Source organism: Sparus aurata, chromosome 1 (assembly GCF_900880675.1).
Source record: "Sparus aurata chromosome 1, fSpaAur1.1, whole genome shotgun sequence".
Taxonomy (NCBI): domain Eukaryota; kingdom Metazoa; phylum Chordata; class Actinopteri; order Spariformes; family Sparidae; genus Sparus; species Sparus aurata.
The window spans coordinates 20,034,760-20,052,077 of record NC_044187.1 but is presented as its reverse complement, the minus strand read 5'-3'; the positions used below and the strand labels follow the sequence as shown (position 1 = coordinate 20,052,077).

The window sequence follows — 17,318 nt, the reverse complement described above, 5'->3', positions numbered from 1 at the left end:
ATGTTAATCCAGCACTGATGCAGTGATTGTTAACTTACTCTAAAGTGTTCATATTGTGCCATATTCTGTGTTCTTATACAGCGTGACGGAGCTTCCTTTAGTTGGCAAGTAACCAAAACGAGCTTAGATGCGTGCACACACGCACATGCACACACACATAAGTGCACCGGCCCACTTTGGTGTCCTGGGCAGATACCCAAGCTGCGGACAGCCGGGCCTGTGTCTCAAGCTGGGATTGTGCTGTTTTCTGTGTGTGTGGCGTGTTGTCGCCATGTCGTGGCTTGTGTCCTATTATCACCCCTCTCCCCCTTCCTTCCTCCTCATCCTCTTTTCTCCTACACACACACACACACACACACACACACACCCCCACACACACACACACAGATGCACAAACACACCTCTGCCCCCTCTTGGACTCGGCCAGCAGCCAAGACTGCAGCACTGGGACACTCCATTCACTCTGAGTGGTGGGAAGAGAAGAAGGAGGGTGTGGGTGTCCCCCTCGCCCCCCGCCTCCAGGCAGATGCCCCGAGATGAGATCTGTGTCCCCAGGATGAAAGCTGCACTACAGGGTCAAAATGAAGCACAAACAGCCTCCTGCTCTGGAAGCCTCCGACCGTCCAGGCTGAAGCTGGATGTTGAGGAATGTGACATTTGTTTGTATGCTTGTTGACTTACACGAACACAAACACATGTAAATCTGCAGCTAAGTACTGACGCAGACCCTTCAACTTCCAAAAAATTATTTTTTATTCTGAAGGACCAATAAAATTATGGCAAATATTTACAAATAATTACTTCTTAGCTTCACATTACAGGTACATAAATGGAATAATTCACCAACAACAGTCACTCAGGTGGACGGATGGACAGGTACACAGACTGAGTATGAAGAGATGCATCAAGCAAACTGCAATTTAATATTTCACAGTTAACTCAAACCCAGGAAATAAAAATAACAATAATATTAACAACAGAATTATGAAAAATAAGCATAATATCAAATTCACCATTTATTTCCAGTTTTCTGAACAAAATTGGTCACAATTCAGGAACAAAAACAAAAGAAACAAAAAATAAAGGAGAAATCAAGTGATATGATATCTTTGGCAAATTCGCACTGCAGTAAAATACATTCAAATATTAAGACAACACAACACACAAAGAGAAAAAACACCAAGTTTTGTTTGCAACTACTAGAAAATTGAATAAAAAACATACACATTTTCTTAAAGAAGCATTTCTTTTGACTTTTTTTTTAAATCCTCCCCTCCAGAATAGTTGAAGGCATTTCTTATCTTCATTTTGTGTTTGTATCCGTAAGTCTTTTCTGCTATTTTATAATGTTTTTTTTGTACAAGAATCTATCATTTTTAAAACAGGCATCACAGGCTTTGGTGAATGTTACAGATATGTTTTTCTTTTTGTCACGTTTTTGATTTTGAAGATTAGATTAAGCTGAATCGTTAAAATCGAATTTCGTCTTTGCGTTCTGACGTGTTTTCTTTCCATCTTGCGTTTTTTTAGATTTTTTTTTTTACCAAAACCATTACAGATATAAAGATCTCTTTAACACCCCAGATAGGAAGCCATGGACACAAAAAAACTCCAGATTGTTACACGAAAGGCCACAGTAAGGTGAAAAATCATGTTATCTATTTCTTTTTTTTTTTTTTTTGATTGAAACATCTGCTTTAAAAGCACAGTTGATTTCTGTAGGCTGAGTCCTGTGTGTTTCTCCTCTTCCACAGTTGAATAATATTAAGATGTAGAGAACATTGTAACACTTCAGTATGGGATCTGTCCAGAGCCTAGTTATATCAGCAAGCATGAAACAGATTGTGCCACTAATTGCTGTCAAGATGTGATGCTGAAATCCCCTCAGGTTTTACGAAGGCAGTAGCCATCTTCATGGATTCATATTGAGATACAGTCAGGCGGTGCACACTCGGTGAGAAATCATAATAAAGAAAAAAAACTCATTTGCATTTATTTCCTATTTGATTTGGAGCTGGGATAAAAAATACAAATAAAAAAAAATCCAGGATGCGATTGTATTTTCATGGACAGTAAACTGTTGCAAAGCTGGAAATGAAACATCTTTGTTTGATCTGAAACTCGTGTTTCTTTGTGTTTTTAATAGACACATGAGGAGACAGCAGAATAGGTGATACGATCTCGCAGGATATTTCGTTAGGCCAAATAAAGATACCGGCAGCAATATTACCATTGAAATGACCTCGCTTTGGCACAAAACGCCGCTCCTGTGCAAATTTCTGACAGGACATTGAGCATCACATCTGAATAGTCAGAAAGAAAAGTAAGAAAGCAGAGGGGGAGAAAAAAAGGAATTAATAGGTCTGTCTGAAGAAAGAGGGAGGACTTTTTGAGGAAGGTCACAGGCCTGAAATCAACAGAATAGTTTTAATATTCCTAATCCTGGTGGCGTGGCAGTGCTACAGGACGGGTGGGAGAGGAGAGAGGAAGACGAGTGCTTGAGATATGATGAGATTAGGGCTGAGGGAGTCGGGGGGGGGGGAGAAAAAGAAGGGATGAGCTTCTGATGGCACAGCAGGTTTGGCCTCCCTTGGGAAACACGGGGGCATGAGAGGAGGGGCGATCACCACTCCACAGAGGACAAAGGGAGGGAGAGAGTGTCTGTACTTATATTTATGTGTGTGTGTGTGTGTGTGTGTGTGTGGCCTCTGCCCACCATGCTTCTTACAGTACCACCCACAATGACAGTCCCCCCTCAGCGCTGCAGTCAATGTCACGGCTGCCAATCGAAATGACTGCGGGCCAATGAGAGCCCATTCTCTCCCCATGTGAACCAATTAGGTCAGAGCAATGGCAAGGCAAGCTGTGTCACCATGAGATGCATAGTTAACAAATAATCCTGTTAACGTATCTCTGGATTTCTTGGCTACGCCGGAGAACGGGCGGTGAATTTGGCCGGTTTGGTGGAGGCACGACTGGATTCACCTCTTCAAGGAGAGCGGCTTTCAATCAATATTTCTTCATGTTTACAGCAGTGTGTGTGTGTGCGTGCGTGCGTGTGTGTGTGTGTGTGTGTGTATGTGTGTGTGTGTGTAAAAAGGGTTTAGTTCAATTAGAAGATGCTCTGGTTGAATAAAAAAGGAATATCAATGGACAGACTTGCAATGTGTCTGTCGCTGACTTGGCTTTTTTCTATATATTTCGTGCCTTTTTTTCACTGATGTCATGGTAAAGAGCCAGTGGGTTCAGTTTGTCCCTGATCCATCTCATATAACAATCCTGCAGGGTTAATCTCCCAGAACTCAGACATTTCAGACAGAGACACCTAATAAAAATTTGCTGCAGAATAACGGTGAAAATATAAACTCAGTAGATGGAGGGAAATCTTCTTGCAGGTTTACAGGTTTCTTGAACGCTTAAACTCGCTAAAAATAGGCAATTGACTACTTTCCTATCGCTAGGAGACAAACGTTCTGTTTTTAACGTGTTTAACATCACAAATGTGACAGAAAACAGGAAATGGTAGAAAAAGTCACGGTTGTTACTTTTTTCCTGTATTTCAGTTTCTCTGTCTAACTCAATGCAACCTGAAAAATATTGGATGAAATTTGATTGAGAATTATTTAAACGCCACTGAAAATTAAAGCCAGATGTTAGGGGGGCACTGTGCTAGCTGCACTGTGATGCTGACATTTACCATTAACCATCTTGTTTATTTTAAACCAAGGGATCCGACAAAACAAAATGTTGACCTGACAGTCTTACAACTTAAAATGTCAGAGGCTCTTCAAGATTATTACAATTCATCGTAATGGGGGCATTACAGTGTGTAGCTAAGTGCCACTAAATGCTTAAGTACATACAAACATCAGATCTTGTAATGACTAAATAGTCGTAGAATGGTTCCCGATGACTATCGCAGAGCATTTTTGCTGGAAAATTGACTTCTCTGGTCATATGGATACATTTCTGGGAACTATGAATGCCTGTACCAAATTTAGTACCAGGCCATGTAGCAGCTCTTGAGATATGCACTTGATAAAAGTAAAATATTTGACCTGCTGGTGGCGCTAGAGGAAAAGTCAGAGGATCTCCAAAGCTATTAAAATACATCCTCTGGGAATCATGCATGCTTATCCCATATTTAATGGCAAGCTATGAAATTGTTACATGGCTAAAAACTTAGTAAAGTGTACAGATTCTGCTTTAAAATGCTTTATATTTTCTCTTTTTTGTTTTTTTTTCTGACGTTGTTTGTTGCTAAGAGGATTTCCCATCTGATGAGTTTGTATTTTCTCTCGTTATCTCTGTTACGAATTTTAGAGTCAACCTGTGACTGATATGTTCAAGTTCCAGGACATATATCGATGCCATCAGGGTGCTGGATCGGGGCTAGGTCCTGTGATCAGAGGTGCGATGTTATTGTTGGTATAGAGTGTAAAATATTATCTGCAGTTGGTATTGAAATCACTGACTGCTACATATTTGTGGAAGGCTTCTGATCTACAATGCTGTGTTCGCATGGGCAGATAGGCTTTATCAAGGTTTTGTTTAAGGAGTCGCAGGGAGGGACGCTGAATCTCGTTTTTTAGTGATGCGTGGTCAGTCAGGGGGTCGTTGACATATAAAACTAAAGGCACTGTCCTTGTTTTCAGCTGGTGTGGTTCAGGTTCAATAATGCCTCAGAAAGATCAAGAGAGAAAGACAGAAATAAGGAAAGGCTCCTGCTGTGGTGCGCGCCGGCAGCACAGCGGGCGAGCCGTCATAAGAATCTTCTTTAGAGTTGTGTGTGCACAACTTTTAAGGTCTACAAATGTAAAAGGATCCACTCTATCACTATTTCAAAACCCAGAAACAACAAAGATTGAGAAACTAACAGCTTTGTTCAGTGTTTATAGGTATATGTTTATATAGCTATATTTTATGTCTCACGCTGCAGATTTGGTGCCTCCAATCTGTTAGCTAGTAAAACTACACAGTAGCAATGAAGCGCTACGGTCAGCCACACATACCCAAAACAAACAAACAAACAAACAATCCAACAAAAGATATGTAAACACTTGCAGACGATGGCTAAAACAACACCACATACCTCTTAAGTCTTTTTTATCGTAAAGGAAGCTTCATCACTAAAATCTAAAATTCAAATGTGAATAAGTGAAATTGCTATTGACATTGTGACTTCTCTTCTCGTTCACTGATTACTGTACAAATCTTGTATGGACTGAAGTGAGACAGGAAGCTACCTACAGTTTTGGGAAGATATTGCCCCCTCGCAAGATCAACACCGTGGGCCCTCAAACGCTTGAGAGGGATAACACACTGATTTCAGATCCGCGCTCGAGGGCAAATCTGTCCGACTCTGTCTGTACATGATGGGTAAGGCCTCGACCCTGGTGTCATACATTGTCACAGCGCAGAACTGATGTAGGAGACAAACAAAATAAAAACAGTTTTGTTTTGTTTTTTTTCTTTAAGAAAGCAAAGCTTTTATAGAAACAATTTCAGGATGTCAAACAGCACAAGGACAAGCACTCAAAACGGGGAGAAGAAGAAGAAGAAGAAGAAGAAGAAGAGGGAGAAGAAGAGGAAGAAGAAGTATTTTATGGTTCTGAAAGAAAGTCAAAAAAAGTAAAATGGCGCCTTTAAATGATGATTGAGTCTCTTTGTGCTTTTGTAGTTAGTCAGCCGATCCACTAGGGGGGGCCCATCTTTGGGGAGTTTAAAGAGAGAAATAGAAAGCGAGAGAGAGAGAGAGAGCGAAAGAGAGGGTGCCGCTGCTTCCTGTTTCTTCTTTTACGAATACTCAGGAAGCGGATATTAAAAATGCCGTGTCATTCAGTGGCACCTGTGTCAACTGATACCAGGCAACAAACTATAAACAGGAAAAAATCGCAATCGGATCATATTTATGAACAAAGACTTCTTTTCATATTGAAAGTTTTTAAGATTTCATATTTCACTGCATCGTCGTCGTCGTCGTCGTCATCATCATCATCATCATCATCACTACTCTAGCACAACAGCGTGACACATATTATAAATCATTACAGGCATTCACTCTCATCACGGAGTGCAGCGCAGAAAAGCTTCTTAATATATTACTCTGTGTCTCCTCCATTTATAAATAGCTCTTGATCAGGACTACATCTTGGCCGGGGAGGCAGGATAGCACCTTCCTGTACAATGACACTCCCTGGGCGGATTTGATTTTGGTCTGATGTGAACATGTACACTGAGGGCTCAGATTCTTGGCTGTGCTTTAATGAAAGGCCTGTCTGTCAGTCAGCAGCATTCGAACCACTTTGAACGCAGGTGTCGCTGTAAAGATTCAGTTTGGCTACAACTGCTGCAATTGACCATTTGCTAAAGCCCGCCTCATTAACATAGTGGCATGGGACTGTAGGTTACTCAGAATTTAAAGACTTTGGAAATCGGGGTCATTTACTTCATTAACTTCAAACACTGACTTGTTTTGATTTAACTTCCTGACATGATTAGGATAGTAAAATATGGCTCAAAAGCCACATGTGACCAGCACAAGGTCACCTCTTGTGACCTCTTTTCAGTCAATCTTGCTTGGTATATCCTAGGTTTCGTATCATGCTGTCAAGTTTGATGCTCTGTCCTGTCCTTTTTGGGGAGGTTCTCATCGCAGTTCCCCAGCCAACGTTACCCAAGACAGTAATACATTTTTCAAACACATTGGTAAGATGTGTACATGAAACGTAAAAGTACATAAGCTAAGTTAGCTTCATAAGCTAACGACACACAGCTGATGAAATCTCGTAATGAAAGTTGTTGGCTTGTTTCGCATGACTAAATTGATGGCAGCTGGCAAGAGGCTCTATTTGTCTACTTCTGTTTGAAATAAAGGACCCATTGTTTCCAAAAATCCTGACAGTTTTGATGTAAATCTGCCACCATCATAATAAATAGCATTTTTTTGATAGGCATAACAACAGTGGACCTACCTAACGAGCGCAGGGCTTAGCAAACGGTCAATTGTGAAACTCTCAAAAAGTGAGACTTTCAAAAAGTAGAGTATCCCGTTAATGAAGCATTGTGATCCCAGGGGAAATGTGTTGAATGTACAGCAAAGAGACTACAATGACGATGATATGGGTGATTTTGGTCATTTAAAGTTACGAGAATTGGATTGTCTTTACTTCACCGTAGCATGGCATAGAAAATTGATTGATTGATGATGGGGCATAAAAAACAAAAAAACAGTTTGTTTGAAAAAGTGATGGTTTTTTTTTTGCTCCAATCAACTCTTAATGATTTCATCAAAAATATTCCCAACCTGAAAACACGACATTTTTCCTAGAAGATCACAATACGGTCTAGATCACTGCTCCACTGATGTCTTGGATTTGTAGATGACTGTGTTGATAGATTATGGTGCGGTCCAAATTCACGTGCTTACACCAGCTACTGACAACCAAACCCATGTAGCTTGTCTGTGTGGCAGCCCAGCAGTGTGTTCGTTGGCTTACGTGTCGGTGAACGAAAATTTGAAACTTCACTGACGTCAAAAATTTGAAATCTTCGTCCTCCTATTCGTCAATACGTAGGCAGGTTTGTACTGAGCGGTGCTGGTGCTATCCATCCCTCCCCACCCTCCTCCCTCGTCTCCTTCTCCCAATCCTCCTCTTCTCTCAGTCGGAGGGGTCAGTGGCGGTCGTAGGCGGAGGCTGTTGCAGTGGCAGCAGGGCCCGCCCCCCGTGATGTTGCACTGTAGTAGTACGGTGACCCTGGGAAGAAACACACAGACAAACGCTTCAGTCAATCATTCAGACAGAAATAAGTGTGATTTATTTAAACTTGGGTCTTGTTTTTGTAGTTCTGTCTGCTGTTGGTAATCATATTATTGTGCTTAGCGGGTTTTGGATGTGGGAACATGGTGACATCGCCACTATGTGCTAACATAGTATCACCTTATAAGGTTGAATGGTATCAAAATGCTGTAAAATGTCTTCAACTGCACGCTTGATATGTTAGGATGTGCATACACGACCTTGAAGCAATTTGTCTAAAATGTGTGCGACTCTTCTCATGCTTCCCCTCACATATCTTTCCCTGCTTAACAATGTCGTCACATTCGCAGATCTGAGCAATTAACTTGGTGAGTGCAAATTTTTTTTTTATAACCGATAGGAAGTGATGGTCAAAATGACAAAAAATAAAAAAATAAGACCGGAGTTGTAATAAATCTGAATTATCCTTCAAATACTCGGGTCACTGAAATAAATGCAGCATAAATGTGGAATGAGCAGGTTCAATTTTCTGTTCAGATTATATTTTACTCACTGAATGTGAGCGGTGAAAGGCTGGGGTGAGATGACATGAGCTGATGAAGCTAATGACAGAAAAAATTAGTCTTCTTGTCGTGTACAACCAATAAAAGGAACTCGGTTGACTTTCTGACACTGTTCTCCTCGTCTCCTACCTTGACTTGCTCTCGCACACTCGCACGTGCGCACACGCGCGCACACACACACACACACACACACACGGACACACACTATCTAAGTGACAGTCTAAGCTGACACACTGAGTACAGCTCTACTACCGCTGATCCCTTGAGTCTATTCTCTCCTCAGGGAAGAGGTCAATTCAATACTGTAACCCCAAAGACACACAGAAACCCACACCCACACACCTAAATACACACAGGAAAGAACTCACCTCCACACACACACACACACACACACACACACACACACACACACACACACACACACACACTCACACACACACCTGTCTCTGTCACTTCCATCAATCAGGCCAGCTGTGTGTTGACAGGTTATGTCTGTCCACAGTCCAGGTAATCTCAGGGGGCTCTTTGGGGAAGTGAGGCATTAAGCCGGCCTGACAAACTATTTAGTCTCAGTCAAGACTTCAGACGCCCTCTCTCCCCTTTTGCCTCTTTTTAAAAAAAAAAAAACCCTTTCTTTCATTTGTCACCTCTACTCCCATCCTTCCTCCCCCCCACCTTTCCTCAGCATCACAGCCTCTGCCATCAATCTCAAACCTTTCAGTGTCCCCTAACGTGCATCTTGTCCTCAGATTCTGGTGCCGCTCATCCGTTATCACACTAAAAGTTCCCTTACAGTCTCTTCCTCGTCCTCCCTATCATCATTTTCCCTCATCATTACACCTGAACAATCATACATACGCTCTACCTGATTATTTCATTTGCTCTTTGTCTTTCTTTCTCTCTTTCTTTCTTTCTCCACCTACCTTGCATCTGTCCTGCCTGGCTGGTGAAGAGACTGGAGGAGCAGCCGATTTCCGTCCCCAGGAGAGACCCATAATCCTGCTGAAACACTGGGGACAGAGGGGTGGGAGGGAGGGAGGGAGGGAGGGAGGGAGACGAGAGGTGAGGAGAGGAGAGAAACGGGTGGGGGGCTGCAGGTCAGCACCGCGCTGACCCTTCTCACCTACTGACCTTTACGCCGTCACCTCCTGACCGGTTCACCTTTAAACGTGACCCCTAAAACGGCTCCCAAGACAATGACTTTGACACTGACTGTTTAAAGGCTCCGGGTTAATTGTTCCTCTTGAGCACTGATGTCATCATGTCCTGTATGTGCTAAAATTTGAGCTATAATCTATACCGTAAAAAAAAACCCTTTAAAACCTAAAAGTAAACATATACAAAGTGATTAGATAAGATGTGTTTTGGAGGCTGATGGCTATTTTTTCCAGCACTGTTCTAGAGTCCTTATTCCCAAGAAGCCATGAAGATGGCTTTTTTTATTTAGTTTTGGAAAATATATAAAATAAATGGAATAAATGTCTGAGTTTGTGCCTCAATGATATTGTAAATATAACATTTCCATTACCTTGGAAATTTCACTCCCAAAAATACATAGTGCACCTTTAATCTTTCTCTATATTTCTGTTTTTGGACTCTGCCGTCACGCCTCCCTCCAGGTTGTCCGAGAACAAGTTTCTTAGAGCGAAGTCTTGTCGTGTTTCCTTTTCAAAGTGAATTATTCATATAAACTAATGATTCCTGTTCATTCTAACGCAGCAGATCGATGCTGGTGGAAGTCTGGTTCAGTCTCAGTCATTAAAGTGAGAGGAACTGCATGCAAAATGAAAAATAAGTGGTCGGATGGAACTTCCTCCACAATAACATGAAAATCCCCAAAATGCAACATTGATGGTTTATGCAGATTAATGCCCGTTAATCAGTTCCTTCCTCTTTCTCTCCCCTCTGCCTGTCTTCGCTTTTCTTCAAATCCATTCACACTCCCAAATTGCCAGACTTTTAAAAAAAAATCCTTCCACAGAGCCATTAGTATGTCTCTGATGTATTGTACTGTATAGTACAATACAGAAAGAAATGTAATGTAATGGAAAAATGAACAGCGGAGCATGAAAGATACAGCATATTACAAGAGAGCATTAGAGAGGCTGGAACTGGGATGTGAGGTGGAATTAAATGAAATTCATTGATACAATTATTGATCCAGTTCTGGTCAGCAGAACTTGGTGCAGCGTAGATGTGTGGCATACACCTACCTAATAAGCTGGGGTTGGGAAATCTCCACGATTCATTGTATGTGGAATACTGGGGATGGGAATATGGACTTCCGGAGAAATCTCCCCCTTGAAGAGAGCACAAAACAAGAAACAGCGTGTGATTAGAGACGGCAGAGGAGAAATATGTTGTTTCACTGAGTGCTGAACATTTTGAGTGACCAAGAAGTTTGGATCATATGTAGGATGTAATGTTTATGGTTATTGGTTATTCATATCCCGTATACGTGACACTAAAGATTGGTCGTCTCGGTTGGTGCATGCACGTCTCTCACTCCTCTTTACATTTTGTTACCACCTGAGTTACCTCATAAGGAAGAACCTGGTTCAGTTTCTGGCTGCCAAATCTCTGTTGAAGTTACCACTCTGAAGAATTTAGTTTCTCCCTCTGATCACCAGGAATATATATGATAAAAGCAACTGGAGAGAGAGGTCAGACTTTAATCTAAATGTCATTGTAATCATCATATTTTTGTTTCCCTGACTAACTGATGTGTAAATCAAGTTCATGAAAATACAGATATCTGGATGAGGTGATTACACACCAACATATCCTGTTAAATAGTCTAACTAAACCATGATTAAGCTTTCTTTTTTTTTTTAAGATTATATTTCATTTTCATTTTACAGGCAGAGGAAAACAACTACAAAACAAACCTACCCCACAAGCAAAACAGCAGACTAGACAGGGATCAGTACATCAATGTTTTTGCCCGTGTGTGTTTGTTATTAGTTTGTCAGCAGGATAACACAAAACCTACTCGTAAAACAGATTTCCACAAAAATTGAATGGAGGCCGGGTGTCAACCCAAAATGCACCCCATTAACTTTTGGTGTAAATCTTGATAAAGGAACAGATCCAGGAAAGTTAAAGTAGTAAATGTAATGCCAATTTGAATGGCGGTGGTTTTTAAATGACGAATGTTCGCATTTAGTTTGACGGACTTGTTTAGATCATCTCGCTTCAACCCGCCCTTCATTTTCAGTGCAGCGGTTTGCAAGCCAGTTGACTGAAACTGAAGATCTCAGCTGGACTGTAGTGGTCCTCCCATACAGTGAATGATAGCGTAGCTTTTCTCCCTCATTTACTACTTACTGTCTGGGGTCTACTCTTCCTCTTGTCTTCTCCCCTCCCCGCTCCTTCCTTCACCCCTCTCTCTTTTATTTTTTTCTCCCTCGTCCTCTGGCCCGCCTGACTACAGCGTGCCCGTCACCCTTCACATCAAAACAACATTCTTCTCCGTTTCGTCTCCTCTTTTTTTCCTTTTTTTTTTTTTAACCCCATCTCTCTGCTGACTTGCTCTCCCTTTTTTCCACTCTTTTGCTCTTTCCTTTCTTTCTCTCCTGAACCTTCACTCCTCCCAGGGGGATCCCTCTCCCATAGCTGACAGTCACAGACCCTGATGCCCCCCCACCCACTCCTCCTTCACCCTCACCCCCCTCCCCACCCCATCCCTCCTCTCTCCCTCTCGTTCTGTCGGTTCTGCCTCACTGCTCCTCTACACCCCCTCTGAGTGTCAGCCCCCCTGCTGCAGGGAGAGAGAGAGAGAGACGGAGAGGGAGAAGAAGAACAGCAGAAGAGAGTTGCTTGCTTAATGAAGGTATGATATTAGACAGAGCGGACAAAAAGGAGGATAATTTGCCTGAGAAGTGCTGAGATAAAACATGGCGGAGCTGGAGAAGCAAAGTTGGGAGATTATCTCCTCCACTCTTTCCAGTCGGCTCGGGGAGTCAGGCAGCTTCAGATATTCACTGAGAGGAATTTAGATGTCGAGACTGTTTGTGTGCGCGTGTGTGTTTGGATGTACAAGTTTTCTTTCTCACACTACCCTTTGTGTGTATGTGTATGTGTGTGTGTGTGTGATGCGTGTGTTTGTGTGCTTATGTTTAGCTGCGTCTGTCAGGTGGGGTCGGGATGCGGTCTCCATGGCATCCCTGGGTGCGAACATCCTACCCTTGTCATCACCGTAGTGACGGCAACGTGTCAGGTTGTTTAGGAGACGAGGGGAGGGAGGGTGGAAAAGGCTCAGGGGTCTCCCTTGTGTAGCTCAGTGTCAAGGTCGCACATACACACACACACACACACACACACACACACACACACCCTGTCAAAAACAAACACACATGCGCACAAACAACTGCATGCCAGCACACACATAAACATACAGCAACCCAAACACACACACACACACACACACACAAATATGCTGTCAAACCTGAGGACAGGACGGGGTGAGCGCAGGGGGACAGGGTTACCCGTCTTTAGACGTGCTGTTCCTACATGTCCACTGAGAGAGTGTGTGTGTGTGTGTGTGTGTGTGTGTGTGTGTGTGTGAACTTGTCACGGACAGAATGATTGGGAATACACAGAGACAAGAACTTGTAAACATTGCTTTTGACTTTGCTGCTGTTGCTTTTTTGTTTCTGCCTTTATTTCTCTGCAGTGTTCTTCACACTGACCACGAGCAAGACTGCAAAGCTGAGAGAGAGAGAAAAGAGAGAAGAAGAGAGAAGAAGAAGAAGAAGAAGAAGAATGGCGGTCCAGGATTGAAACACAAAAGCGGCGTTGAAGGCGGAGTGGAAGGGAATGAATGAATTAGTCGTGGGTCACTGGTGATTCTCATTAAAAACAAATTACTAATGTTGAGGAGGGACAGCTGTGCTACTGTGGCTGGTTTCTAATGATACACAGAGAGACGCACACACAACACAGGCACAAACACACACACATATAGGTGCACACAAACACACACACACACAAACACACGCACATGCCAACCCCCTGGGAGCACTGTCAGCCATAGTGTAGACAGACAAGAAGGAGGAAGTGGCAATGCTAAGTACACCCCCTGAAGAGACACACACACACACACACACACAGGACACAGTGGGCACACACACCCAGAGGGAATTCAAACAGATATAAAAGTACAGTTACAGATCTGACGAAATGTGGCGAGAGGAGGGAGAAATACTGCGAGGATGTCAAGAACAATTTGCCAGTGAGAAAAGTTGAAATTGTTTGAGTCAGTGTTTGTGTGTAAACGGTGTTTGTGGTGAGTGTTTGTGTGTAAATGGTGTGTGCTCTGTGCGTGTTCGTTTACTCACCAGGTACCATGCCAGTGAGGGAGGGGGTGGAGTAGCTGCCCTGTCCAGTGGGTGGAACATGAGGAGGGTAGCCTGGCAGAGTGGTGCTGGCTAGATCTCGACCTGTAATGACATGCACACACACACACGCACACACACACATATATGGTGTTATCCGAATTTTACTGCTATAAGTATTATCAGCAGAGTCAGCTCTGTTAGAAACAGTTCTATCTGCAATGCTATCTGAACATTGTCCTTCACATTCGTCTACATGACACAGAATCAATTAATTTATGAATACAACTCACAATTATTTTATCCACAATAACTTCTTTTGTGGGATCGACAGTCCAAAACCCAGATATTTACCCTTTCACCTTAAAAATGTAAGAAACTAGATAATATTGATGTTTGTGGGGATTTTTGCCATTATTGCTTCAATGGTCCTTCTTCACTGTACTGATTCAAGTTTGACCTTTGCCATGTGTAAAATTTACACAATTTTAATGTTTGTACAGCAGAGAAACTATAAAACATGTTTCAAATTTAGTGTACGATTGTCAAATGAACCCAAATCAACATTTTTATAGACATATTGGCCATATGGGATGTCTGCCTTCTCTTCAATATTCTGGAACTAGATGGCACTCCAGTTTCATGTAGGATGTATTCTATCTCTACCGAACAACATCTGCAAACCGTATTGCTGCGCAGGGGGAAGCGCAGAGGCCAACTCACTGAACTAGCGAATTTTGCCGGTCAGCTGAGAAAGACGGCATCAGTGTTTACATCCCGCACAATCATGAGCGTGAGCCTAGAAAATAGAAATCGAAAATAGTTCCTGCATGAAACTGCTTACAACAAGGTCTGTGGATTATCTTGAGTAACTCGGTCATGATTATTGTAAAAAGAGATTACTGTTGAGTTTTTCCAACGTATTTGATCGGAGCACTTTATGCACCACAAGCATCTAGTTCCACTGCACTTAAGAGTCAAGTCAAGCATCTCTCGTCTAATATCTCCAAAACTCAACTAGTCACAGCACACCGATCTTCTAGATGGCTTATTTTGCGATGAACTGACCCTTAAAGTGTGTTCCTCTTTGCTCTGGGTTTTACTTTTCAACCCCGACAGAAATGATGATAAATGCCAAAAAATTAATTTGACTGTTGTTGAAATTCTGCAAAGATCCTGCTGAAAACTCTAAACCTCATACGGGATCTTTACTGTGAAATTCCTTCCAGAAACACATTTAGGGTGTCTATCCCTCTTTTGTTCTTTCCTTCTTGTTTTCCATCCACTGACATCTATTAATTTACCGGCTCCCCCTTCTCTCGTTACCGCCGTCTCCCCCCTCCTTCCTCTCTCTGTCACTTGGTGGATTGGATATATAACTGCATTAGACTACATGACAGTGTGTCGGCCCAAATCATTTCTCTATGTTTGCACGCAGTAGACATTGGGAGTGCGTGGAGAGGGAGCCCTCCATTCATCATCATCATCACACACACACACACACACACACACACACACACACACACACACACACACACACACACAACCGCACGCATGCACACACAAGAGTCAACACCCTACTCCTCCCCCCTGCACACACACATTTATCATCATCATAAACAGCTCAGATGCTAACACCATCAATCCCATTCACTTCCCCTCCACTTAACCACCACTAACTAACTGAGAGGAGGAGCAGGAGGAGGAGGAGGCGGACGAGATGGGAAATAGAGAAGAGAACATAAAAGACATGGAGAAAGATGGTGTCACACAAAATAGAGAGAACATGGAAGACAGAGAGGAAGAGAGAAAGAGGAGTGAATGGAGGAGCAGTTAAAAATGATGTCTTTACTTGAGTAAAAGTAACACCCCAATGTTAATACTCCATTACATACTAACTCGTAAGATGAATAAACATGTACGCAGCATTTTACTGCTGAAGTCTATCGAGGTGGAGATAATTTGAATGTATATGTTTTGAATGTACAATTTTGATCCAAAGAATATCTGACTTATTAATATGTAAAGATAAAATTAATATAATTGGTCAATGCACGTGTACTTAAAACTGTTTTAAAGTCAGTGGTGGAGTTAATGTATTTACCTACTGACACAGGGGAATGGAACCAGGCAGATCAATTGGCTGTGCTGATAAACAAGTCAATATTGGTTCAAACGCTGTATATTGACATGGTTATATATGTCAACCGATAACTAAAGAAGCTATTGCAGAACAGAAATACAGAAGATATTTAAGGTGATTTAGAGATCACCAACTTTGTCCACCATAGTGGTCCAACAAGATTTTTCAGTGGTAAACTGTCCTGCTCAGAAAAAAACTTGGTCAAAGGTCAGCCATGCTAACAAATGTGTTAGGTTAGATCTTGACACAGTGGTGCTTTATACTTACATGCTTATATATTCACAATGATAATGCTGAAAGATTCTGATGTTAAGTAGGTGTGATTTGCATAATGATACAGATTTTAGTTTAGTGTGTTAGCATGCTAACATTTGCTAATTAGCAGAAAACACATAGTAAACACAAAGCACAGCTCAGCCTGATAAAAATTGGTTTTGCAGATATTTGGTCACTGATAATCATTTCGACAGGTTTTTCACAACTGAGCTTAAAAAATTTTTTGTTCAAGTTGGAATCAAACAAATATGTTTTCTTACATTTGGCAATCGAGTGTTGTCGGCTGATTTGGATATAAAACTAGGCAATTTGATTTTGATAACATTTTGATTAAATTTGAAGCCCTAAATATTCTATTAGGCACCATTAGGACAGGCCTTCATCCTCTGGGGACCATGAAGGTCTGTACAAAACTGAGATATTGCAGTCTGGAGTAGTGGAACGACAGACTGACGCTGTCACTGTTTGACTCCTGCTGATAGCTTGGCGAAAAAATCCTATTGAAGGGAATGCATGTTAATGTGTAAATGTGTTAATGGATTATTCCTTCTTCTTTTCAGTTCCTAAATATCAGTATTGGTCAACCTCAAACATCTGTTGTCAGTCTGGCTTTAAGGGAGAAAAATCAAGTAGAACAAAAGTGGGAGGAAGAAATGGACTTGAAAAGAGAAAAGAGGAGTAAACACAGAAAAATGTGTGTTTACAAACAAATCCAGGCTCCAACATCTCATCCTCTCATATTTCCGTCCTCTCCACTTGATATTTGCCTCCGCACCTCCCTCTCTACTTGTGTTTCTCTCTCACTGATCCCCTCTCGACTCCAGCCTCCTCTGTCCCTCTCCGCCTCCTCTCTGCTGTCTCGGTGTAGTAAAGTTTTTCTCTGCGTTTGACGCGACAGCGAGGCATTAGTGCAGACGGGCTACTCATCCGCTCAGGGTCAGTGCACAGGGCAAGGAGGAGAGGGAGGAGAGGGTGGGAGAGAGGAGAGATGGACTCTCTACAGCCCAACTTAGAGGGGGCAGACAGGGCCAGATCCTCTGAGGTGTATGTGTGTGTGTGTGTGTGTGTGTGTGTGTGTGTGATTGTGTTTCCGTGTCTGTGCAAGCAGTGTATTTGTGCATATGTATGCCAGTTGTGTTGATGTATCTGTTCTCCACAGCTTTGCCGTAGAGGTCAACGAACAAGTACAAGTCTCCTCCGTGCTCGCTCGCAGCTACACATGAACACGTATCCCCTTCCT

General features: G+C 42.3%; 1 protein-coding gene across 4 annotated transcripts in view; it reads right to left on the bottom strand.

The window, feature by feature from the left end:
- Window positions 1-735: 735 nt before the first annotated feature.
- pax5 (paired box 5) overlaps window positions 736-17,318 on the bottom strand; it is a 61,724-nt gene continuing 45,141 nt past the window's right edge. For all 4 annotated transcript variants that reach the window (XM_030432377.1, XM_030432392.1, XM_030432384.1 and 1 more), the window contains exons 8-11: window positions 13,663-13,764; window positions 10,537-10,623; window positions 9,247-9,333; window positions 736-7,757 (exon numbers count right to left, since the gene is read on the bottom strand). In XM_030432377.1, the coding sequence (XP_030288237.1) occupies window positions 7,675-7,757; window positions 9,247-9,333; window positions 10,537-10,623; window positions 13,663-13,764 (359 nt within the window). In that variant the 3' untranslated portion in view covers window positions 736-7,674. The remainder of the gene's footprint in view (window positions 7,758-9,246; window positions 9,334-10,536; window positions 10,624-13,662; window positions 13,765-17,318) is intronic.